The sequence below is a fragment of the Microtus pennsylvanicus genome, chromosome 11, assembly GCF_037038515.1.
Source record: "Microtus pennsylvanicus isolate mMicPen1 chromosome 11, mMicPen1.hap1, whole genome shotgun sequence".
NCBI lineage: Eukaryota > Metazoa > Chordata > Mammalia > Rodentia > Cricetidae > Microtus > Microtus pennsylvanicus.
In genome coordinates this window covers 45795023-45821438 of record NC_134589.1, presented here as the reverse complement: position 1 = coordinate 45821438, position 26416 = coordinate 45795023, and the positions used below count along the sequence as shown (strand labels likewise).

Here is a 26416-nt window from a genome sequence, read left to right as displayed (position 1 = left end):
GGAGGTCAGAGCTGCGTGAGGAAACTTTGCTGCATAGTAATCCTGCAGAGATAGCAGCCTGCAGAGATAGCATCCTGCAGAGATAGCAGCCTGCAGAGATAGCATCCTGCAGAGAACATCCTGCAGAGAGCAGAGGTGGTGACACTCTAGGCAATTGTTTGCTTCACAGCCTTTGACCCTGAGGACTGATGTTGGGAAGTTGGGCCCCGGCACACATCCACAGGGCCACCTTCTTCTGGTCTGATACCTTATGATAGCCTTCCCAGTTAGCTTCCGTTCCACTAGATGCATGGGCAAGTCTTGTTGGAGAGAGATGGTTGAGGGAGTAGGTGAGAAAGGTGTGAGAGAGTGGCCTGTGAAGTAGATAGTGGGGAATTCAGGTTTGCTCTGAATTATAGAGTTCTAAATGGGATTCCAAAAGGGCATGTGGGACCCTGGTCTCGCAGCATCCAGAGGGCCATTCCCTGCTTACTTTGTCAGTGAATAGGGAATTGGATGCAGCAGAGCATGGGCCACTGTACTGAGGTGATGCTTCAGAATCTGGAGTTGATGCTCTTTTCCTTCTTTTGCAGTCGAGTCATCCTGCCTGTGTCTGTAGATGAGGTAAGTCCTTTTTTCCTCTCATCTCATCCATAGTTCATAAATACTGTGAAAACATTAGCTTAGTTGGCCTGGGAGTGGCCACACTGTTTGTGTAGCTTTCATTTATGTTCTAATACAGAGCCAAAGATCAGCTTAAATTCCTGATGCTTTCTGCTAAAGGAAGGCATGTCTGTCGTGAGTCTGGTACCTGAGTATAGCCAGTCTGAAGCTTGCTGGATAGCTTTGTGTAGAGACTAAGGCAGCTCTTCGTCTGCTGGGACTGAACCCTGTGGGACATGTGATTGACAAGCTTCAGTGTGTGAATGTCTGGGGCCTCCATGCCTAGGCCGAGGACAGTGTTTTCTAGTCACTGGTGCTCTCTGGCTGTGAAGCAAACCAGCAAGGCCAGAAATCTCTTGAGTCCCCAGACACATGTTAGGTGACTGCTGGAAAGACCAAGGAACAGAAACCGCCTTTTATGGAGGGCAGAAGATGACAAATGGGCTTGGCTTGCCCTCTGTCCTTTTATGGTTCCTAGGTCTGACAGCCCTGTGCTTGTGGAGCTGGCAGCAATCATTGCCACAAGAAGGTCCATAGGCTCTGTGACTCAGAGCTGTCTCTTGGATAGCAGAAAACTGTCATGGAGCCTCCCTTGTCCCACCCTTTCTCTGAACTTCCTCTCTTCTCCTTTCCTGGCCAAGCTTGTTCTTGACTTTCCTCTGAATTCATAGCTCCACCCCAGCTTCCAGTGAAATGAAAGCCAGCCTGAGCCCCTGGTTGTTGGCACCATCTCTTTTCCCTGTAGGACCAATGGGAAACTCCTGAGCTCCATAGAGCTGGACCTCTGAGAAATGAAAGCAGAATAGCAGAGCCTGGAGCATTCTTTAAACTTTTTTTTTTAAATGTGTGTGTGTTTCTCTCTTTGTGTGTATGTTATGTATGTGGGGTTAGAGTAACAGGCAGTTGTGAGTTGCCCAGTGTAAGTCAAGCACAGGTCCTCTAATGGGGTGAAGTGCTCTTACCCAGTGAGCCATCTCTCCAGCCCTGTGGTGGGAGCATTCTTTAGATGAAACCAGTCACCCCCAGGAGTGATGTCTGTACATCAGCTCTGAGAGGGTTGTCTCCAGTGGGGTGCTGAGTACTTGATAAAAGCTGCGGAGATCTGGGAGAGAGGGACAGATGTGAACTTGAACATGGTCTGAGATCTAGGAGACAAAAGAGACATCTAGGTGCCAGTGGCAGAAGAATTAACATCAAGAGTTTGCAGCCAGCTTGGGCATACAGCAAGATTCCATCTCAAAATAAAATAAATTAATTAAATAGTAAGCAGGGTGATGGTGGCACACACCTTTAATTCCAGCACTCAGGAGGCAAAAGCAGGTGGAGTTTGAGTTTGAGTCCAGTCTGGTCTACAGAGAGAGTTCTAGGACAGCCAAGGCTAAATGAGAAACAAAAAACAAAAACAACAGTAGTTCACACTTCTAATCTTGGCATTTGGGAGGCTGAGGCAGGATGATTGAAGTCAGCCTGAGCTACAAGTTGAGTCTTAGGACAGAGTGATAACCTGTTTCAAAAAAATGATAAAGAAGCTGGGTTTGGTGCCACATGCCCTTTAGTCTTACTTAGTACTTAGATCCAGGCAGAGGCAGGTGAATCTCTGTGAGTTTGAGGCCAGCCTGGTCTTCCTGACAAGTTCCGGGCTAGTCAGGGCTACACAGTGAGATCCTATCTTAAAACAACAACAACAACAAAAAACAAAACAAACAAACAAAAACGAAGCAAAATAAAGCCGACTGGGTGTGGTGGTGCCTGAGTTTAACTCCAGCACTCCAGACGGAGGCAGGTAGATCTCTGAGTTTGAGTCCAGCCTGGTGTACAGAGTTAGTTCTGGGTAGCCAGGGGTACACAGAGAAACCCTGTCTTAAAAAAAGAGAAAGAAAAACAAAGCAATAACCAACAAGTAGTGGGGAGGAGGGAAGAGACAGACACACATGCATACATTGAGGAACCTAAGGAAAAAAGAAAATGGCTAGGTAGATGCTGTGATACACGGAGCCCCCTGAGAAAGACCTGGGTCCTGGAAACATGTGCCTGGGTATAGCTTTGGGAGAGTTGGCCTCCTTTGAGGGCCTTGCTGTCAATATTAAGAATAGTAAGCGAGTTCAATGCCGTGTTTGTCTACATAGGGAGTTTCAGGCTAGCCAGAGTTACATAGTAAGAACCTATCCTAAAAAGGAAAAAAAAAGCCTGTGTAGTAGTGGTGGCGCATGATTTTAATCCCAGCACTCGGGAGGCAGAGGCAGGCGGATCTCTGTGAGTTAGAAGCCAGCCTGGACTACAGAGCAGAGTTCCAGGACAGCTAGAGCTACACAGAGAAACCCTGTCTCGAAAAACAAACAAAAAGGGTATGTAACATGATTTCCTAACAGAAAGCCTGATTGTCCCTTACCTCGAAACTTAGGCGGTCCAATGACTGTCTTCTCCCAGTCAGAACGGTGGGCCATGGGTGACAGGAAGGGGAGATACCCACCTCGAGAACATCCTCCTGGCAGTTTTTAGCTGCCTTGGTTTTGGAGCATGGAGGAAGTGGTGAGACAGAGCTCGGTAATGAGAGCCTGGGCCAAGCAGAAGCTTGGGAAGTGCGTGCTGGTTCAGGGTGAGTTTGTGTGGTGTGGTCAGCCTGTTCTCAGCAAAAAAGCACTGACGGAGACAGCAGGGCGGCAGGGGTGAAGCTGCTCCATCGGTAGCTTGAACCTTAGTTCTGGATAATCAGAAAATTCTAGAATGGGGAGAGTGAAGAAGTAAGTAAGGAACAGTGTCTCCGCCGGTAACCCCTTTCTGACTCACCGTTCCCATGAGAACGGCCCAGCATCATGTGACTGCTCATTCACTTCCTATATTGGAGACTGTCTTGAGTCCTTTGGAGCTTCTGATTTGGGGAGAAAAAAAAGAAACAGAGAAGGTCATGCCTTATAGTCATCCTGATGGCCTGAATCGATATTTGGGGGCAGAATTAGCTTGTTTGGCCAGAGCCTTTAGTATAACACTACTTTGGGTTTCCAGGCATCCTGTAGCAGAGCAAGAAAGCTCTGGCTGTTTGATATGGGTGTGTCCACCAGCGGTTCCTGGCCACCTTCTGTGGACAGGGCAGATCATTCCTTTGTGGAACCTGGCCTGACAGAGCTCTATGGGTGGATCAACCAACAAAGTGCTGCTTTTCTTGCCTTTTTTTTTCTTTTCTTTCTTTTTTTTTTAAACAGAGTCTTACTGTGTATTCTTGGCTAACCTGACCCAGGATGGCCTTAAATTCATGGCAGTCCTTTTGGCACAGCCTCTTGTGGCCGGGATTACAGGTGTGGGCCACTTGAGCCTAGCTGTACTGCCGTTTTTGTTATGTGTGTCATTCAGTGTTTCTGCTCCACATTTCACCTCCCTCGGTTCCTACTCCCTGATTAGCCAAGTGATGGAGTCTTCTGTTTTGCTTCCCTGAGTGACTTAGTCTTTGGGACAAGGGGACAGCTCTCAAGGGCAATGTAACATTGTTTTCAGCCTAAAGAAGTTGGAATCCTGGTCTCCTGGAGCTCCATATCTGATTTTGTGGTCTGACTCCCACCCTTACTGCCCCCCAATCTTGAGTCTGGCAACTTCCCAGGATGTAGCCTGGCTGTGCCAGAGGGAACCTTGTGCCTTGTGCAGATCTGTCTTTACTTCTTTGGATTAACCGAACTGCCTCACTAGTCTCGCTGGGATTAAAGGATCGGAATATCAAGAGAGATTAAAGGGTAAGAGGCCAGCATGCAGACTGATCCTCTTAGAGCCCGCCCTGTGATTTCCTGCAGCTGAAGGGAATCCCTGAAGACCAAGGTCTCTGCCAGCCCCAGGCCCCTCCCCAAGGAGCGCTAGTCTTGTCTACAGGCCCTCTCCCCAGCCTGCCCTTTAGGATTTGCTGAGTCAGCCATTCAGTGTCCTTAGGACTCTCTCCGGAGCAGAGCTCCTGCTGTTTCACGTGAGGAAGCCTTGGCTCAGCCAGTCCCGGACCCACCTGATATGGGTTTCAAGTGTGCCTTAGCAGGTGATAGGACTGGAGAGGTGCAGGGTCTACTGTGGAATTCCATGAGGCACCAAAGCCGCGCTGGTATTGCTCAAGATTAGCAAGATCTAGGCTCTCACTCTCTCAGAAGTTTCTCTGGGTGGAGCTAACTGAGCCTTGATCACAATGTACCTGAGCCTTACCTTGGCATTCCTTGGTGATGTTCGCTTTGGCGGCTCGGGCTTCTTAGGCTTGTGGTCAGCAGCGAACTGTTGTGGGCCACTGTGTTCCCCGCTGGGTGTCACTCAGATGTCTCCTGGCAGTGCTTAGGGGACTGAGGTGGAGAAGGCTCAGGCTGTGCTGGAGCATCCGTGACCGCTCTTGCTGGCAGTGGTGCTGCAGCAGAGTTGGTGGTAGGTGATCTTAATCTGAGGGAGAGAACACCAGGATTCAGGGGAGGGTGTAGAGGGCAAGGAAAGCTGTATGTCCACCCCTCGCAGGTGGGGTGATGGAGTTGTCTGTCTTTTCCTCGGCCTTCTTGCCCTTGGCAGCCATGAGGAAGACACATCTTTTGGAAGAGATGTAATTTTCTGCTCGGTCACAGCTCATTTTCTCTGTACAGTTCATTTTCTTTCTTTTCTTTTTCTTTTTTTTTTTTTTTTGCTTTGTTTTTGAAACATGATCTCACAATTTAGCTGCGGTTGACCTAGAACTTGTTATGTTGACCAGGCTGGCCTTGAACTCAGAGATCCACCTGTTCTGTTTCCTCAGTGCTGAGATTACAGCCCACCAAGCCAGAGTCTTCAGTATGTTTTCCGCCTCCAGACAATTTTTCTTAGAAATAGGGGTAGGGTAGGCTTGGACACTGTCTCTTAAGTCAGCAGTCTTATGCCAGACTGTCCTAAGGGGTTAGAGGAGGCCAGTGACTTGATAGGGTGACATGTGACCCAAATAAAGGAAAACCAGGCTTTTGCCATCTAACAACTGCCAAGACAGAGGGGCACACAGCCAGCATAGCCATGGAAAGGGATCTGTAATGCAGGGAGCAGGAGCATGACTTCGGTCTGCCAGGAATGGGGAAAATCTGGAGATGTCTTGTTTGAGAGGTTCTGAGGTCCCTGTATGGTAAGGAAAAGCCACCCAGGAGAAAAAGCAAGTGAACTGAGCCAGTTCTTGCCAGAAGTTGTGGGCTACACAGCACTGGACAGCTTTCTTGGACAGGAAGTCGGAGTCTTGATTTCTGATCATTTATGTGTTTATTTTTGTTGTTGCTTGTGGGTTTTGTTTTTTTGTTTTTTGTTTGTTTTGTTTTTGTTTTCAAGATAGGGTTTTGCTCTGTAGCCCTGGCTATCTTGGAACTCTGTAAACCAGGCTGGTCTCAAACTCAGGGATCCACCTGCTTTGGCTGCCTGAGTGCTGAAATTAAAGGCATGTGCCACCACCGCCTGACTGTTTTGTTTTGTTTTTGTTTTTTTGGTTTTTCGAGACAGGGTTTCTCTGTAGCTTTGGAGCTTCTCCTGGAACTACTAGCTCTTGTAGACCAGGTTGGCCTCTAACTCACAAAGATCTGCCGAGTGCTGGGATTAAAGTTGTGCACCACCACCGCCTGGCCCTGTTTTTTTTTTTTTTTTTTGGTTTTTCGAGACAGGGTTTCTCTGTAGCTTTGGAGCCTGTCCTGGAACTCCCTTTGTAGACCAGGCTGGCCTCACAGAGATCCTCCTGCCTCTGCCTCCCAAGTGCTGGGATTAAAGGCGTGCGCCACCACCACCCGGCTTTTTTTTTTTTTTTTTTTTTGCCTTTTAGAGACAGGGTTTCTCTGTAGCTTTGGAGCCTGTCCTGGAACTAGCTCTTGTACCTGTTTTGTTTTTTTGACACAGGGTCTCACACTGTAGCCAGAGATCCCAAGGGACTCACTGGCCCAGGCCTGGCTAAAGCATAGTCATGGCAGGTCTCTTGCCCTGGCCTCCCGAGTGCTGCATTCCAAGGATGAGATGCTATGCTTAGCTTTAAGGTCTGCTTAAATAAGTGAAATAGAGGGATTTGTAGCTAACTGAAATCCTGTCTTGGGGTCTGATATCAGAGCTGGGTCCTGGCCAAGAGACACCCTGGACTGTATAATGTTTCTGGGTGGTCCTGTGAGATTAAGTATAGTCTGTACTCTCTTTAAACTCATGGGTTTGTAAAAATGGGAAGATGAAATTGAATACCTCTGGTTAAAGAGAGCTTGCAGTCCCAGCTTCTTGGGAGGTTGATGTAGGAAAACAAAAAAGAGGGTTGAGGAGAGGCTCAGGGCTTGAGCACTTCCCGAGGAGCCTAGCATGCTTGAGGGCCTGGGTTCAATCCTTAGTTCTGGAAAGAAAAAATAAGTAGTAGTAGAAGAAAGAAAAAGTGAAAGCAAGTGAGAGATGCAGCAGTGTAAAGTTCCCTGTTGTCTTGGACCACTGGGAAGAAGGCACAGGTGGAGGTGGGGCCATGTGTAACTGTTGCAAGTAATGCCTGTCTCTCTGGTTCTTTAGTATCAAGTGGGGCAGCTGTATTCTGTGGCTGAAGCCAGTAAAAATGAAACTGGTGGTGGGGAAGGAGTGGAGGTCCTGGTGAACGAGCCCTATGAGAAGGAGGACGGTGAGAAAGGCCAGTACACACACAAGATCTACCACTTACAGAGGTACGTGCCCCAGGTGGCTGGGTGGGAACGTGGCCTACCTTGTCAGTGGTGGCGCTGGCTAATTGGGAGTGTCTCCAGGTTATAAACTGGTAGCCCAAGTTGCTTCATCTCTCAGATTGGGTGTGAGCAGTACTTCTTTGTTTATTTAAAGATTTTTTTTTGTTATTAAAAAAAGTGACTCCACTTACCCTATCATGCTCCCAGTCCTTAGAAGCTATTTTGAGCTATTTTGGCATCTTGTGAGCTCTTCCATTGTCCTAAGTACAGGAAGTATGTGTGGAGTGTGTATAAACAGGCACTCTTTCCTATATTTTGTGTTGATTGTACCATACTATACATGCTGTTCTTTCCTCTGTAGTTAGCTTTCATGTCATAGCTGCCCTCCCAGAATTTCCTGCCTGGTTGTTTGCTGGGGATTCAGCCCAGAGCCTCACTTATGCTCAGCTATGGTCGGCCCCTTAGCTCCCTTTCGAGCCCTCCCTCCTGCCTTATTCTTTCAAAGCATGCGTAAGAACCTGGCATACTGGTGCTTGCCCAGAATCTAAGCACCTGGAAAGCTGAGACAGGAGAACGGTGAGTGAGGCCATTTAAGATTATTTAACTAGTTACAGGTCAGACTAGGCTACAAAATGTCTCAAAAACAAACAAGCCACCAACAAAACAAAGAAACAACAACAACAAAAAAAATCTCAGTGCTGTAGGAAATCTTACAGCCAGTAGTTACCCACCCAAGAAGGTAGTTGCTCGTAGTATTTTGTACATGGCACTGTAAGCTGTTTGAGAAGCTCATTCTTGCGATCCATGTTATAGTGATTTCCAGATAAGAGTCCTGCAGAACTACTTCTGCACACTTCTTTTGATATACTTATATCTATAAGTCTGTAGTAAATGCGTAAAAAGTGTACTTGTTAGGTCAGATAGTATTTAAATTCTAATTTTGTAGAATCAGATGCCAGAGAAAGTTTAGTACCACTCTCTCCTTTTGTTTTTTTGAGACAGGGTTTCTCTAGCTTTGGAGCCTGTCCTAGAACTCACTCTGTAGATCAGGCTGGTCTTGAACTCACAAAGATCCACCTGCCTCTGCCTTCCTAGTGCTAGGATTAAAGGTGTGTACCACCACTGCTGGGCTACTCACTTTTTAAAAAAAAAAAAAAAAAAGACTTATTTTTATTTTATGTGCATTGATATTTTGCCTGCGTGTATGTCTGTGTAAAAGTGTCGGATCCCTTGGAACTAAAGTTATAGGCAGTTGTGAGCTGCCATGTGGGTGCTGGGAATTGAACCCAGTGCCTTTGGAAGAACAGCAAGTGCTCTTAATTGCTGAGCCATCTCTCTAGCTCCAAGTACCTCTCTTTTGATCAAAGACATATATATATATATATATATAAATATTTTTTTAAAAAAAATCGTATCAATTTTGTGTGTGTATGTGTGTTTGTGTGTGTGTGAGTGTGAAAGTTGAGACAGGGTAGGGTCTCTCTAGGATGTAGCCCTGGCTGACCTGGTACTTGTTATGTAGATCAGGCTGACTTTGAAGTCACAGAGATAAGAGATCTGCCTGCCTCTGCCTCCAGTGCTGGGTTTAAAGGTACATACTACTATGTCCAGATAATACATTTTAAGGTTTATTTCATTTGAATTACATGTATGTGTGGGTATGTGCATGTGAATGCAGGTATCTGTAGAGGCCAGAAAAAGGGTTTGAATCCCCTGGAGGAGCTGCAGTTACTGTGCTCTTGTGGGTTTCTGATGAGGGTGCTGAGAACCAAACTCAGGTCCATTGCAAAAATAGTGTTTCCTAACCATTGGGCCACCTCCAGCACCTTAACATTGTTTTTTACATTTATGTTTGTGTGTGTGTGTGTAGTACTGTAGTGCACTACTTGTGTGTAGAGTCGGTCAGAGGACAACCTTCAGGAGTTGTTTTTCTCTTTCCACTTCGTAGGTCTGGGGATTGAACAAAGGGCATCAGGCTTGGTAGCAAGCACCTTTATCCACTGAGCCATCTCTCTAGTTCAGCATTTGAATTTTTTTTTTTTCAAGACAGGGTTTCTCTGGTTTTGGAGCCTGTCCTGGAACTAGCTCTTGTAGACCAGGCTGGTCTCGAACTCACAGAGATCCGCCTGCCTCTGCATCCCAAGTGCTGGGATTAAAGGCATGCGCCACCACCACCCGGCTGAATATTTTTTCCGAGATGACAAAAATGTCTCAGTGGCTAGCCTAAAGCTCACTATGTAGACCAGGCTGGCCTTGAACTCAAAGAGATCCATCTGTCTCTGTCTCTTGACTGCTGGGATTAAAGGCTGTGCCACCATGCCCAGATAGCCTATTTTTATTTATGTCTGTCCCCTCTCTCTCACCCTCTCTGTGTATGTGTATATTTGTGTGCTTGCCTTTAGAGGGAACCAAACTTGGGTCTTCTTGAAAAGCAGCAATTGCACTCGGGAGGCAGAGGCAGGTGTATCTCTGTGAGTTCGAGACCAGCCTGGTCTACAAGAGCTAGTTCCAGGACAGGCTCCAAAGCCACAGAGAAACCCTGTCTCGAAAAACCAAAAAAAAAAAAAAAGAAAAGAAAAGAAAAGCAGCAATTGCTCTTAACATCTGAGCCACCTTTCTAGACACCCCCCTTTTTTTTTAATTTTAATAGATTTTTTTCCCAGTATTTTCAAATAATTTTGGAATTCACTTGTGTACTGGAATTTATAGTAAACCACACCTATTTGCTGAATCCCAAACCTAAACGACTTTATAGCAAACCATAAGCTGACCCAAAGGCCTTGAAACCAGCTGTAAGCATTTACCAGCTGGAATGGGAGTCGACCAGACTGTTTAAGAAATGAGTCAAGCAGGGCTGGAGAGATAGCTCAGCAGCTAAGAGTACATGCTGCTCTTGAGGAGTACCCAGCACCCATGTCTGATCACTCACAATGCCTGTGACTCCAGCTCCAGACAATCCAGTGTCTCCTTCTGGCCTCTGTGGGCACCTGCACCTGCGTGTACATACCTACACACAGGCATGCATATAATTAATGATAAAGTAAATGTTTTTAGTGGATAAGGAGCTATGTATTCATTTCATACAAGCCTGTGACTTGAGTTCAAATTCCCGAACCCATGTAAAAGCTGGACAAAGGAAAGTGCACAGTAAGATGGGAGAGACTTGGAAACGGATGTGCGAACCAGCATGCCAGAAACAGCAACAAACATCAAAGAGACTCTGCCTCAAATAAGGGAGAAGCTGAGGACTGGTACCTGAGGTTGACTTCTGACCTCCATATAACCTCACTCACACACAAACAAGCAAATATGTATTGTATACACACATGCACACACACACAAAACAAAACAAAAATACTATATAGAACTGAGAAAAATAAATCTGAATCTTTCTTTCTTTCTTTTTTTTTTTTTTTTTTGGTTTTTCGAGACAGGGTTTCTTTGTGGCTTTGGAGCCTGTCCTGGAACTAGCTCTGTAGACCAGGCTGGTCTCGAACTCACAGAGATCCACCTGCCTCTGCCTCCCGAGTGCTGGGATTAAAGGCGTGCGCCACCATCGCCCGGCTTGAATCTTTCTTTTATGGTCAAGTACACATAACATAAAATTCAGCATTGTAACCATTTTGAGTTGTTCAGTTTAATGACATTAAGTACATTTACATTTCCATGCCACTTAAACCTGGATCTTGGGGCTAGAGAGATAGTTTAGTGGCTAAGAGGACTGGCTGCTTCTCCAAAGGACCTGAGGTCAATTCCCAGCACCCATACGGCAGCTCACAACTATTGATAACCCTTGTTCCAGGGTCTCTGGATCCCTCTTCTCACCTCCATGGGCACCAGACACACAAAATTACATGCAGGCAAAACACTCAAACACATAAAATTAAATTAAGTTAAATCGGACTTTAAGAAGCTGAATTTTAATTTTTAGTCCCTAAATAGAGCTGAACTCAGTTTCATTTTTGTGTAGTGAAATCCTGGGTTCTCTTTGGTTGCCTCTCTGGTGAAAGGATAGTGTAAACCATGAGGTCTGCGTGAATCCTCCATTGTCTGCTCAGTGAACTCAGCTGAACTCAGTGGCAGAGGAGAAATCTGTATATGAGGGGAGTGAACCCTCCTTGCTTCTTCCATGCATGAAAGAGTATAGATACCGAGTTGCTACCTCTGTTAAGCCAGAACACTTTATTTCCAAAGGGGGCGTGTTCCTGTGCTCATCACCAGCTGCCCTCATGAGAACAACAGCCTTTTGGAATGGGTTCTGATCCCTCATCTATCTCCTTCACATCTCTACGATCCACATTGTTTTCCATTTTCCCTGGTGTTGATTGCTTCAGCAATTTCCAGCTGTCCTCTGGCCTTCCACTTCTCAGTGTGGCAAGTGTTCTGTCTGAGGATCTGTGCTGTCTTCCTGGGCTGTAGCTGTAAAGCTTCCCTTTGTCCTTGGGATGAAGTCCAACTGGCTCACTTAATTTACAAAGGCCTGTGACTCTGCCCCTAGGATTCTCTTGCACTCCACCCTACCTTGCAGTAACTCCTCCTTCTCCCAGCTTTTTCTGCCCCACTCCCATCCTGTGTCTTGGCCTCCTGCACATGCCCTGCTCCATGTGTTCTTGTGTTCTGACTGCCCTGAGGAGCCTGCCTTGAGTCTTGTGCCTCCCTCACCATGCGTTCGCAGTGCCCTTCCCCCAGAGCCCTGTGCTCACCCTATTAGAACACATTCTTTCAGACCTGTCAGTAGTAGTCTGCCTCTGGACCATTTGGTTCCTGTGTATCCAGTGCCTGGCACATAGAAGCATCACCTAGACGAATGTGTATCTTTGTGTAAAGACTCCGAGGCTTGCTCTGGGGGCTCGGAGTTAGATGTCTGCTGTGGGGCTAGCTCTTTCCCATAGGCCTGAGGCATGAATAAAGGTGATGAATTTGCTAGAGCCTATTGAAGATTATGTAAGCTCCCATCTAAAAGTTAGGAATGGTGGAGCTGCAATGTAGCTCAGTGCTTGGGTACTTGCCTGCCATGTGAGACCCAATAAAACACACACACACACACACACACACACACACACACACACACACACACACAGAGAGAGAGAGAGGCAGAGATAGAGAGACAGAGACAGAGAGACAGACTAAAAAAGGAATTTATGTACTTACAGAAAGTTAGGTACATACATTGTCCTGTAACATTAGAGGAAAATTGAATAAAAGGGGCTGAGGAAATGGCTCAGTAGCTGACAATACTGGCTGCTCTTGCAGAGGACTTGGGTTTGCTTCTTAGCATCACATGGTGGCTCACAGCTGTCTGTAACTCTTGTTCTAGTGGACTAAAGCCCCCTTATCGCCTGGGTGGGTGTATATGGAGCACAGATATATATGTGGGCAAAACACTAATACACATAAAGATAATAAATAAATCTTTAGAAACAGTGGAGAGGCCGGGCGGTGGTGGCGCATGCCTTTAATCCCAGCACTTGGGAAGCAGAGGCAGGTGGATCTCTGTGAGTTAGAGACCAGCCTGGTCTACAAGAGCTAGTTCTAGGACAGAGAAACCTGTCTCGAAAAACCAAAAAAAAAAAAAAAAAAAAAAGAAAAGAAAAGAAAAGAAACAGTGGAGAAATTGGAGAGAAGAAAATATTATTTAGGTATGACTATGAATACCTGTAAGTCCAGCACTTGGGAGGCAGAGACAGGCGGATCTCTGTGAATTCGAGGCCAGCCTGATCTACAGAGGGAGTTTCAGGATAGCCAAAGTTACAAAAAAACCCTCTCCTGAAAAACAAAACAGAAGACAAGGGCATCTAAGTTTAAGGCCAGCCTTGGATACATAGTGAGTTCAAGGGTAGCTTGGATCCTAGGTAGAGTGTTTTTTCTGTGATGAACATTGTGACCAAAATAACCTGAAGAGGAAAGGGTTTATTTCACCTCATACATTATACTCTGTCATCAAGAGAAGTCAGGGCAGGAACTCAAGATCAGGACCTGAAGGTAGCACCTGAAGCAGAGGCTGTAGAGGTTACTGGTTTCTCAGTCTGTTTTTTTTAATTTATTTATTATGTATACAGTGTTTTGTATGCATGTACACCTGCTGGCCAGAAGAAGGCACCATATATCATTGCTCAGGACCTCTGGAAGAACAGTCTTACACACTTGCCCACAGGCCAATCTTTTGGAGGTGTTTTGTTAATCAAGAGTCCCTCTTTCCAGATATGTCTAGGTTTGTGTCAAGTTGACAGAAACCACCTTGTATACTTGGGCTACAGAGTGAAACTACTTTAAAAAAAAAATATATATATATATATATTTATTTATTATGTATACAATAGTCTATCTGTATGTATGTCTGCAGGCCAGAAGAGGGCACCAGACCTCATTACAGATGGTTGTGAGCCACCATGTGGTTGCTGGGAATTGAACTCAGAGCCTTTAGAAGAGCAGGCAATGCTCTTAACCACTGAGCCATCTCTCCAGCCCCGAAACTACTTTGTTTTAAAAGAAGGGCTGTATATGTAATTTAGTTGGTAGGATGCTTACCTAGGATGCCAAGGCCCTGGCTTCAATACCTGGCACCATGTACACTGCGTGTGGTGGTATATGCCTGTAGTAGAGGCAGAATGTTCGGAAGTTTGAGGCCAGTGTAGGATACATGAGACTCTGTGGCAGGGGAGGAGACAGAGACAAACATGGGAGCAGGGGAGAAGCAGGAAAGGAGAAGGAAATACTTCTCCTGGGAGGTCAATGACTACGAGGCCTCCTTGTTTTCCGAGAACTTAGGAAAACAGACCAGATGGTTTGAATATCATACTACTATGTATGTATGTGTAGGCAGAGGTCAACATTGGGTGCCTTCCTCTATTACCTAAAAGATGTATCCCTGGGTGGCCTGAAACTCACTGTGGAGACCAGGCTGGCCTCAAACTCAGAGAGATCCACCTGCTTCTGCCTCCTGAGTGCTGGGATTAAAGGAGTGTGCTACTGCTCCTAGCCCCAACTTACTCTCTGAGGTAGGATCTCTAACTGAACTAATTGGTTAGACCGTCTGTCCAGTGATCTCTAGGAATCTTCCTGTCTCCCTCCTTACCCCAAACACTGGGGTTACCAGTGCTACTATACCTAGCTTTTTATGTGGGTGCTGGGGCTCCAAACTTAGGGAGGTACTTTACTGACTGAGCCGTCTTCCCAGCCCTTGGAGCCCACGTTCTAAGTTAGTTAGCTGGTCCCCGCCAGCAGTAGACTCAGGCTGGTGAGTTGAATCCTGGCTGTACTGCTTCCCAGTGGGCTCTGGGAGACTACAATGAGGAAGAAATGTCTGTAAAGTGTCAGCAGGCAGCCTGGGGTCTCCTAAGCCCTTGGTTATGGTGAGTGGCCAGAGCAGGTGTTGGTGCTATCTGTAGCTGGTCAAACCGAGGTGTCAAGCTCTGGCAGGTGGCTTCTTAAACACAGTAGCCTGCTTATCTTGTGGAAAAGTACTTATCAACTTAGACACTGAAAGGCAGGAGCTGTGGGCTGAAGACTGTGGTGCAAACCTTTTACCTACTTTATCTTGCCTCCATTTTTTTTGCTCATCACCTCTTTTTTTGCTACAGCAAAGTACCCACATTTGTTCGAATGCTGGCCCCAGAAGGAGCCCTGAATATACATGAGAAAGCCTGGAATGCCTACCCTTACTGCAGAACCGGTGAGTACAGAGCTGCTCAGAGCTGAGATGCGGACCCAAGGTGGACAGAAGTGGATAGTAAGACTGGAGGCAGGGTGAGCCAGGGCTTTGTGTTTACTTTTTAGAATAAGCCAGTGGAGGGATGAAGGGGGCTCCCTAAAGGAGGCTCCCTAAGGCTTGGATAGGTGTATTGGTGTTATATCCATACTGCTTACCTAAATTGATAGTCATAGCCAGAGACAGCATAGAATAAACCCCTCTAATTTGGATTACTTTGACAATTTTGATTTTTTTTTTTTTTGAGACAGGGTTTCTTTGTGGTTTTGGAGCCTGTCCTGGAACTAGCTCTTGTAGACCAGGCTGGTCTCGAACTCCCAGAGATCCGCCTGCCTCTGCCTCCCAAGTACTGGGATTAAAGACGTGCGCCACCACCGCCCGGCTTGTTTTTGATTTTCAAGACAGGATTTCTCTGTGTAGCCTTGACTATCCTAGAACTTGATCCATAGACCAGACTGGCCTCAAAGATCTGCCTGCCTCTGCCTCCCAAGTACTGGGATTGAAGTTGTGCACCACCACTACCTGGCAAAAAATTGCTGATATTTTTTTTAAAGTTTAGGTTTTTTTTTTTTTGATATGTATGTTGTTTTGTCCATATGTATGTATTTGTACCATGTCCAGTCCTGGTGCCTACAGAGCTAGAAGAAGGTATTGGATCACCTAGAACTAGGGTCACACATCATTATGAACTAGCTACCTTGTGGGTGCTGGGAACTGAATCCAGGTCCTGCAATAGCAGCAAATGCTTTGAACCACTGAGCCATCTCTCCAGCACTCCTATTGTTTCTTAATATTTATAATAGCAGCATAATAACCTATCATGAATCTTTAGCTGGCCAGTAGTGGGCTTTGCATCCATGAATTTTATAAACTACAGATCAGAAATATCTGACACACTGAACTTTGTGATGCTCGCCTTTAATCCTGGCACTTATGGGACAGAGGCAGTTGGATCTCTGTGCTTTTGAGGCCAGCCTGGTCTACATAGGAAGTTCACTATGTAGCAGGGGGATCAAATCCTATCTGGTCTCGAGTTTCAGAAAGGAAAGAGTGGAGCCTCTGTACAGATACTTTCTATTCTAGAACACATTCTGGGATTCCTTCTGAGTAGCATGGACTCAGCTTTCCAAGATTCTGAGGTCTGAGGGACTATCTAGAGATCGACCCCTCCCCCATCTCTCTCCCTCTCTCTTTCCCCTTCCTTTCTTAGGAAGGGTCTCAGCCTGTAGCTCAGCAGCCTAGAACTTGTTGTATATCCCCAGTTAGCCTTAAACTTGTAGCAACCTCTTGTTTGAGGTTACAGATGTGAGCAACAACCCCTGGCTTAGGAATAGGTTTCTTAGACTATGCTGGCACTGATGCACATGCCAGGGAGCCCTAAATGTCCACTGAACCCCCCTTCAAGGTCGGGGTTCTTTGCTCCTGCTAGCCTTCATTTGTTGGTACAGGTAACTGGCTCTGGTCCTACCAGCCTTTGCTCACCTGTCCTGCTTCACTGGCTGTTTTCTGTTTATTCCCTAGATTGTATCTGATAGGCGTAATCCTTATGTGACCCAGGTGTGTTCTTATCTTGTGGACTTTGGGAGTAACTGAAGTCATTGCCCATTCCAGTCTTCCATGGCCCTATGTAGGTTCAATCCTTCTATCAGGATTGTGTATCAGAAGATACACAATCAATGGTGGAATGTAGGCTGTGGACAGTTTTGTTGTTGTAACTGAAAATGCAAATATCACTACTGTCTTCACTGGACAGGAAGCTGTTACGTGCTTAGAATTGAGTGTGTGCATGTTTGTGTATGTGTGTGTGCATGTTTGAAAGAAGGTTGTTTTTTTTAAAGATTTATTTATTATGAATACAGTCTTCTGCCTGCACGTATTCCTGCAGGCCAGAAGAAGGCACCAGATCTCACTATAGGTGGTTGTGAGCCATCATGTGGTTGCTGGGAATTGAACTCAGGACCTCTGGAAGAGCAGCCAGTGCTTACCTCCCCTCTCCCCTACAGACAGGGTTTCTCTGTAGCTTTGGAGCCCATCCTGAAATTAACTCTTGTTGAGCAGGCTGACCTCAAACTCACAGATCCTCCTGCCTCCACCTCCCAAGTGCTGGGATTAAAGGTGTGTGTCACCACCACACTGCTAAGAGCAGCCAGTGCTCTTAACCACTAAGCCATCTTACCAGTCCTAAAAGAAGATCTTAAGTAGCCTGGGCTGGCCTTAAATTTTGGTACTGGCCTTGAACTCCTGATCCTCCTTGCTTCATACCTTCCAAGTGCTTGGATAATAGGCCTGCAGCACCATGCTAAGCTTGGATTCATGATTTTGAAGAGCAATGTGCAAGAGCCAGGTGTGGAAGCACAATCCTGTAATCCTAGCATCTGGGAAACAGCCAGATTTCTGCAGATTTAAGGCCAGTCATGGTTTATGTAAAAAGACTCTGTATTAACCCCAAACCCCACATGTCCCCATTCCTCCCTATAAACCCACCCCCAAAAGCCCAGATCAGATTTGGGGTGTAGTTCTGTTTTAAAGTGCTTACCCTAGCCCAAGGCCTTGGATTTGATCTCCAGCATAGCAAATTAGAAAGGAAAAAAAAGACGGTGAGGTGTGGCAGGGTGTGTCTGGTATAGGAACAAAGGTGACTTTACTTGATGTCTAATAGTCACGTTGAACGTGCATTGTAAGAACCTTAGTCAGCTTGAGGCAAAGGTAGCATGGGTTTCTGGGTACATAGCTTGTGCCAACTGAGGAATGCCACTGTCTGCTTGGGAGTATGTGCTGCAGTGGGCATGGCAGTTTTCTACACAGTAAATGTTAGTTCACATATTGATCCTTGACAAAAGAAAGAAAAATATAATTTCTAAGTCCTCCATGAAGAGAAGTGGCAGTGGGTGGGTGGGGGCTACTTCATAGTAGTGCCAACTTCCTAGTGGAATGCACTCGATACTGAAGAACGTGCTGACTCCTAGACCTGTTCATTTGGGTACCTCCTCTTTTAAAATAGGAGACAGAACAGAGGAGAGGGCTTCTTTCTAATCCTCCTTGGAGGCTGGTGGGACAGAAGTTATTAGTGCCAGCATTTTAGTTTGGCCTAAGTACATCTAAGTTTGAGGAAAGGTAGATAAAGGAGATGGAGTCATCTCTCCCCTTGCCTTTGGAATGGCTCCAGCCTTATTCTGGGCCATGAAAACAGGTTCAGGAGCTCCATTCGTCAAGACTTTCTGTTCTCTTACTTTATTTCCATCTCTTTTCTCCTGAACCTGACAATGGAAATGGGAAGGGGAGAAATAGCTCTCCCTGCCTTCTCCCTCAGCAGTGGGCAGTACCACTCAGTCAGGCTTGCAAATATCCCCCTAAGAAACTGGACATGGTGGTAAATACTTTTAACCCAGCATTCAGGAAGCTGCAGTTACAGTGAAATACAGAATTATGGCTCAAACTATATACTGTTTGCCTATCAGGACCTTTTGTCTCTTGGGAATCTTCCATATGGAAATGAAATTAAAACTAGGATAACACGGTGTGATGGTGCAAGCAGTCAGCTTGGTTAGGGCAGCAGATTCTTGTGTCCTACAGAGGCAGAGTAGGAGAGGGTGTCTTAGAGAATGTGGAGTCTGAATATGGTAGCTGGTTGGAGAAGCTTAATGGCCAGGATCATCACACCTGGCCAGCCTGAAGCTACTGTCTCTGTGACAGTGTGACAGAGTCCCTGCCAGACTGGCATCTTTGGATGCATATTTATACCAATTCTGTTGTCCCCACATGACTTTCTCAAGATGCTAGTAGAGGAATTGCTGGTTTAGCCCTAATCTGGTGCCTTTGGTTGGGCTCGGGGAAAGTACTGACATTCTTTAAGACTCGGTGCCACACGGTGACTTATGGCCCTCATGCTGCTAGCTTCCCAATTCCTTCGCACGAATGTTAGTTTTACCTTTTTGTTCGTTGTTTTGTTTGGTTTTGGAGTGATGGAGTTTGTTGGCCCTCTGTATACTCAAAAGAGCAGTATGCATTACCAGAAATTGGGATCGCACACGAGGTAGGGTACAGAATGAACTGAATTGTCGTCAGGAGGAGAGCTGGGCTCTTCCCCAGTGACATGGCAGCTGCAGTCATTTTCTCTGATAAATAATTGACCTGTGCTTTCCGAGGGATCGCATTACCGCGGCAGAAGCATGGAGCACGCGAGGTTTGGTTACAGTGTGAGGAAGGGTGCCATCGTTAAAAGATAACCTGGCTCAAAAGACCCTTTTCTGTGTCCCCCAGGAGGCAGGGCACCCAAGTAATTCTCTCCTGGGAGATTGATTGGGCCTCAGGGTCTCAGCTGATCAGAGAACATCCCTTGTTCTATCAGAGAGAATCCTAAGAAGCCCACATGGGTGTCATCTTAATTAAATCCCAGATTTGGTCACTTGGGACTTTGAATGAATTTGGGGAAGGGGAGGTTGATGCACTGAGGCTTTCCTATTGCAAGCTGGGGTCTAGAGGTCACTATGGGGAAGTCATGGGGAGTGGAGAAGTCTTTACTCTTCATAGTCTGTTCAACTTTATTAATCTTCTTTCTTTCTTTCTTTTTTCCATGTCCTTGCCGTGGAACAGTGATTACAGTAAGTATATCCAGCAGGGGTGGGGGGGTAGAAGGACTGGAGTTCTAGATGATTTATAATAAAGGATAAATAAAAGTGTACCTGCACTAGATGTCCTGGCTCTTCTCTTGTTCCCCTCGGGTCATGCTGGGGCTCCCTTTGCTGATGTTGATGTTGCTGATGTTGATCTTGCCAGTCAATGCTTTAGCTGCATTGACTCGTGGGTTTGCCAGGTAAGACCTGACTCTGGGTCTCAGAGGTTCAGAATTAGTTGAGGCTCTTCCTTGTTCCCTTGGGTCATGCCTACCCCGTGCTGTACAGCCAGCCTAAATGTGACATCCCTATCCAAGTTTAGCATCCTTTGACCCCACTGAGCACTGACCATTGGCAATGTTGTGACATCACCAAGCTTGCTCTTCTAGAACCAGTCCCTGTTCCCCAAGCCCTCACTCTTCTTCAGCATAATCCCTCAAATTCATGTCTCTGCTGCAGAACTAATCCCTGTCAGGGAACAATGGGCTCTTTTCCTCCTTCATGTAGCTCCTTTTACTAAATTTTTGGTTTTTTTGTTTTTCGAGACAGGGTTTCTCTGTGGCTTTGGAGCCTGTCCTGGAACTAGCTCTTGTAGACCAGGCTGGTCTCGAACTCACAGAGATCCGCCTGCCTCTGCCTCCCGAGTGCTGGGATTAAAGGCTTGCGCCACCGTCGCCCGGCTTTACTAAATTTTTTTGAACAGGTGTTAGCAATTTTTTAAAAGCACCAAGGGAAGGGGACAAAATTAGTGTGGAGGGCTAGCCACAACAGAGGGCTTAATGCAGGAAAGGGGCCAGCATGAAGACTTCCACAGCTAGGAGACTTTAGGCTACTGGTTATATTTGCATGCTGTGCATAAGGTAAAATGGAAGATTGCTTAAATACTGAATTCTAAACTCTGTCAAACGGGACTTTTGACCTCACTGTGTGATAGATAGCTCTGTAGCCTCAGCCAAGTCACCTAAGCTTTTCTGGAAACTCAGGTGATCATATGTGTGAACAGACTTAGTCCTGGGACCATCCAGGCGTGGCAGCTCTTGTCAGGTCAGCTGGAATCTCATAGCTCCCAGTAATGGGAGGTGGTGACCCCCCAGTGCCAACCTTGTTGGTAACTAAGTTATTTGTTCCCTCTTTCAGAATGAGTACATGAAGGAAGACTTTCTGATTAAAATTGAAACCTGGCACAAGCCGGATCTTGGCACCCAGGAGAATGTAAGTATCACCTCTCAAGCCCCGGGGTCCAGGTCCTTGGTGGATCTCTTAGGCTCTGCTCCTGTAGCTTCTGGTTCCCTGCCCCAGGCTCTTCTCTGCGCTTCTCTTCTGCCTGGCTAAGAATGCTTCTCCAGACTGTCCTACAATACAGTTTCCTGTCCTGTCGTTGATTTGCAAAATGTCATTTCTAAGATTCTTTGTTAGGCTTTCTTGTAGAGCTAGGATTAGTCTAAAATGCAGTTTCAAAGACCCAGAAACTGTCTTTAAAACATCATAATTGTGCCCGCACTTTAATCCCAGTACTCCACTTGAGAAGCAGAGGCAGGCCTGGTCTACAAAGCAAGTTTCAAGACAGCCAGAGCTGTTCCACAGAGAAACCCTGTCATGAAAAGCCAAATAATGAACAAACAAAGCAGAACTTCTCCAAATTTAAAGTATACTCCTGTTCCCTTTAACTTAGAACCCTACACCTAGGCGTGTGTGAGACTATTTTCTCACATGTGAAGTAATGCATACGCAGAGATTCAGCCCAAATTTAAAACAATGTAAGACCCTATCAATGGGGCAACAATAAATTGTGCAGCCAAACAGTGGCATACTATGCAGCCATTAAAAAACTGAAGGAGCTGGGTGGTGGTTGCTGCACGCCTTTAATCCCAGCACTCAGGAGGTAGAGGCAGGCGGATCTCTTGTGAGTTGGAGACCAGTCTGGTCTACAGAGCAAGTTCTAGGACAGCCAGGGCTACACAGAGAAACTCTGTTTTGATAAACACAAAATAAAAAAGCAGAGGAAGCCAGGTGTGGTGGTGAACAATCCCAGCACTCTGGAGGAAGGGACAGGTGAATCTTGTAAGTTTGAGGTCAGTGTGGTCTACAGAGTAAGTTCAGGACTATCAGGGCTGCAGAATGACTTTGTTCCAAAATGAAAACGAAAAAAGAATTGATGAAAACAATCCTGCATATATTGTTCAGTATATAAAACAGGATACTAAAGGGTTAGAACCAGGTCCCAGGCCCTGGGAGAACCTAGTATTATTACTCCACTAAATAGACATAGTATTAAATGACTTACTTGTATACCCGTAGATCAAAGCATCTCTCAACCCTCTTCAGAGGAGCTTCTCTCCGTAGTTGCCAGTTAACACAGAGACCCCAACTAATCAGTATGCGGAGAATAAGACTGCAAAGTGCTCAGCCCTAAATGGGATCTTTGCATCCCTCCCTGCAAGACTCAGTGGTATTGGCCAAAGAATGGGTATAAAGACTGTAAGAGCCGAAAGTGGCGGATAACGTCAGTGTTTTCCAGACACTGGAGGGTAGATGCAAATACAAACTCATCAATTTTGACGGTATACACAGGACCTGTGAAAGCTCTAACCAGACAAAATCCCATTATAGAGGTAGGGAGGTAGGCACAAAACTCCCACCACTAGCCAGGAATGAGGGCACCTGCCTTTAATTCCAGTACACAAGAAAACGGGTCTCTGAATTTGAGGCCAGCCTGGTCTACAGAGAGAGTTCTGGGACAGTTAGGACTACATGGATCTGCCCTCCACGTACTGAGGAGTATTGGCATTTGATTGCTACTGAAAGGGGGAAAGTACTGGAAGTCAGGGTTCTGTAGAGGAACGGAACTGGTAGAATGAATCAAGAGGGGAAGAGAAGCGAAGAGGGGGTTAGAATGGCTCACAGGCTATGGTCCAGCTAGGCCAGCAATGTCTGTCTACCAAACGACAGCCGAAGAATCCAGTGGTCATGCAGTCACAGGGCTGGATCTCAGCTGGTCTTCAGTATGCCGTGGAATCCTGAGGAATAGGCTCTAATGCCAGTGAAGCAGTGGCCTTTCACCGATTGCCAGCGAGAAAGTGTGGGCAAGTGGCAAAGAGCAGGAGCTTGCTTCTTCCACGTCCTTTAGATTGCCGCCAGAAGATTAAAGGTGATCTTCCCACTTCAAATTATTTAATTAAAGAAAACCCCTCACAGGTGTGCCCAGCCATTTGGATTTTAGTTAATTCCAGGTGTGATCAAGTAGACAGCCAAGAATAACTATCACGAGGAATCAATTTTCTTTTTGTTTTTTGAGACAGGGTTTTCTGTGTAGTCTTTGCTGTCTTAGCACTTGCTCTGTGGGCCAGGTTGGCCTCAAAAGAGATCGACCTGCCTGTGCTTCCTGAGTGCTGGGATTAAAGGCGTGTCTTCACTGCCCCACTCATTTTCTCTAAAGATGTGACCCCCCGTAGGTTGACCAGATAGTAGAGCAGGCAGGCTCCCAACCTCAAGAATAGTCAACAGACTGGACTGGATAAAGAAAGAAGAAGAAATAATCTCAAAGTTGGGTGGGAAGGGATGGGAGGGTGCAAAGAGTGGTAACAGGAGTTGGGGAATGAGTATGTTCAAAAATTTGAAAAAGAAATAAAAAATAAAGATATGGCTGGGCGTGGTGGCAAATGCCTTTAATCACAGTGCTCAGGAGGGCAGAGATAGGCAGATCTCTGAGTTTGAGCCGGCCTGGTCTACAGAGTGAGTTTCACTGTAGTCAGGGCCAGCTGTGAGACCTTGTCTGAAAAGACAAGACATGGAACTGCAGAGATGGCTCAGTAGTTAAGAGCTCTTGCTGCTCTTCCACAGTACCTGAGTTCTGTTCCGTGTACCCATACTGGGTGGCTTGCTAAGAAGAGATACAGCACCCTCTTCTGGCCTCTGATGGCTCCCACACATGCCCATATTACAGATACACAGACAAACATACATATGAATGAAAATTGAGTAAATCTAAAAAGAGCAGATACGAACCCGTGTATATATTTGTGCCACTGTTGGTATAAAAGGAAAATCTGTACATAGACTGTATAGTCTGTTCCTGGAGTTGGAGTCGGGCTGGGGAGATGAGGCAGAGGAAGTGTTACTCTTTAGAGCAACATTTTGTACATTGAATCTGTGAAAAGGCAGTGAGTCCTGGGGTGTTTTGTCCTCACCCAGGCTGCAGTGGGAACAGGGCAGGTCCTCTGCAGAGCCTGCTGGAGTAAACTTGGTCTGAAGACAGGTCCTGCTGCTGTCCAGTCTCTAGCCCTTTGAATAACTGTACCAACTGTGAGCTTAAGTGGTCCTTATCTTAAATGCTCAGGACCAGGAGTATTTCAGACTTTACATTTTGGAATGTTTGCATAGGAATGTATGGAAATAACAAGATATATTGGGGGAAGGACCCAAGTATAGAGATGAAATTCATTTGTGTTTTATATATACTTTATATATGCAGCTTGAAGGTATTTTGCACATTTTAGTCTGCTTATATTTGTCTGTGACCCATCATATGAGATCAGCTGTAGAATTTTCTACTTGCGGCATCATGGCAGCTCACTCAGGGAGCTTTAGATTTTGGATTATTTTGGATTTTCAGATTTTAGATGTTTAACCCTTGTGTAATTCTTTACTAGTAGGAATGCCCAACAATGGCGTGGGAAGATCTGGTTCTAGCTGTCTGTTTCAGGTAGAGGATGCTTGTCTCTTAACAGAACTATACATGCCTAACAAGTGGTCTCCCATTTTCTTGCAGGTGCATAAACTGGAGCCTGAGACATGGAAACATGTGGAAGCTATTTATATAGACATTGCTGATCGAAGCCAAGTACTTAGCAAGGTGGGCTCCTTAAGAGACTTGGGCGTGCAGAAGTGATTTGCAAGTGTTAGAGATAGGGAACCTCACCCAGTTAGTCTCAGAAGAACATCCTCTAGTGTGCATCATTCGTTTATTTGTTGTGTTGTGTTTTTATGGCACTGCTGGGTAATCCCAGGCCCTCCCACATCTAGAGAAACTCTGCACTCAACACATGCCCAGCGCTTTTCCTTTGTTGTCTTGGCAGGCCTAGAACTCGGAGACTTGCCTCTGCCTCCCAAGTGCTGGGGTTAAAGTTGGTAACAGTTTTATTTATTTGTTTGTTTGTTTATTTTTAGTTTGTCAAAACAGGATTTTGCTGTGTAGCCTTGGCTCTCCTGGAATTTATTCTGTAGACCAGGCTGGCCTCTACATCCTGAATGCTGGTATTAAAGGCTATGCCACCACTGCCCAGCTAATGCTGGGTCTCACTAAATTTCCCGACATGACTATTTCTAAAGTCAATATTAGGAGTTCCCCAGGCCATGGAACCAAAGAGGTAGCTCAGGGCTTAAGAGGCTTCAGAGGACCTGGGTTTGACTGCTATGGGCACTGCATGCCTGTGGTGCACATACATGCCTGCAAGTAAAACTCTCATACACACACTCTCTCTCTCTCTCTCTCTCTCTCTCTCTCTCTCTCTCTCTCTCTCTCTCTCTCTCTCAAGTTTCTGGCCCAGCAACATGGTGACTTACAATCATCTGTAGCTTCAGTTTGAGGTGGTTTGATCTCTGTGGACTACAGGCCACACATGTGGTATATATACATGCATGCAGGCAAACACTCATACATTTAAAAATAAAATAAATAAATCTAAAAAAATAGATAAGTCTAGGTTGGTGGGTTCACATCTGTAATTCCTATTTGTCATTTGGGAAGGGGCAGAAGGCAGCTCAGGAGTTAAAGGTCATCCTCAGCTATGTAGAGAACTTGGAGCCAGTCTGGGTTACATTGGGTCCTGCCTCTAAAACAAAATCCAAAACTAGAGGCCAGAGGTGGTGGTACACACTTTTAATCCTAGCACTCGGGAAGCAGAAGGCAGGTGGATCTCTGTGAGCTAGAAGGCAGCGTGGTCTACAGTGCGAGTTCCAGGGCAGCTGGAGTTAAGTTAGAGAAACCTTGTCTCAAAATAAATAAATAAACAAACAAACAACAACAACAAGAAAATTCAAACTAGGTAAATGAATGGATAGATAGATGTACAGATATCAGTAAATGAAGCCTGCCCAGTCTTACACAAGAGGGTGCACTGGACACTTCCAGTAATTACTTTTTATTTTTAAATTTATCTTTGATCATTTACTTACGCATTATTTACTTATTGTTTGTGTATTAAGTATTGGCATCCATATACCACAGCAGGCATGTGAAGTCAGAGGACAACTTCTGGAACCAGTTCTCTCCCTCCTCCACTGAGTGATCCTAGGATGAAGCTTAGTTAGACTTGGCCATCACAAGTGCCTTTACCTGCCACTCCATCTTACCATTGTGTTTAAAGGTTTTATTGCATGAAGCAGAGTTAGAGTTATTAATAGTTTTTAACTACAGGGACTAAGAAAAATCCATGTTGTCCTTAACTGAAGATATTCTAAGTCTCTGAGGTTTAGGTAATATGACCCAGAAATTTGTGTTTTGAAAGTCTTCCCTAAAAACTTGGATGCTCACTTAAGGTGAAAAATTACCGTCTTTAACACCGTGCTTGATCAGACAGTCTGCTGACACTTTGAATCTAATAGAGTTACAAACAAACCCTGGCAGAGAAAATCGCCCAGACCTCTACTTTGAGGCAAATGTAAACAGTCTTAGTTAGGGTTTCTATTGGTGTGTTGAAGCACCATGACTAAAGCAATGTGGGGAGAAAAGTTTTTATTTATTTGATTTACACTTCTGTATCACTCTTCATCATTAAGGAAGCCAGGACAGGAACTCAGACAGAGCAGGAACCCAGAGGCAG

At 45.7% G+C, this 26416-nt stretch overlaps 1 protein-coding gene across 1 annotated transcript in view; it reads left to right on the top strand.

The window, feature by feature from the left end:
* Positions 1-26416, top strand: part of Pitpna (phosphatidylinositol transfer protein alpha) — a 42954-nt gene that overhangs the window by 3841 nt on the left and 12697 nt on the right. Inside the window, exons 2-7 of the mRNA XM_075991639.1 lie at positions 573-603; positions 7129-7277; positions 14855-14946; positions 19576-19583; positions 20733-20807; positions 24364-24447. Coding sequence (XP_075847754.1) covers positions 573-603; positions 7129-7277; positions 14855-14946; positions 19576-19583; positions 20733-20807; positions 24364-24447 — 439 coding nt within the window. The remainder of the gene's footprint in view (positions 1-572; positions 604-7128; positions 7278-14854; positions 14947-19575; positions 19584-20732; positions 20808-24363; positions 24448-26416) is intronic.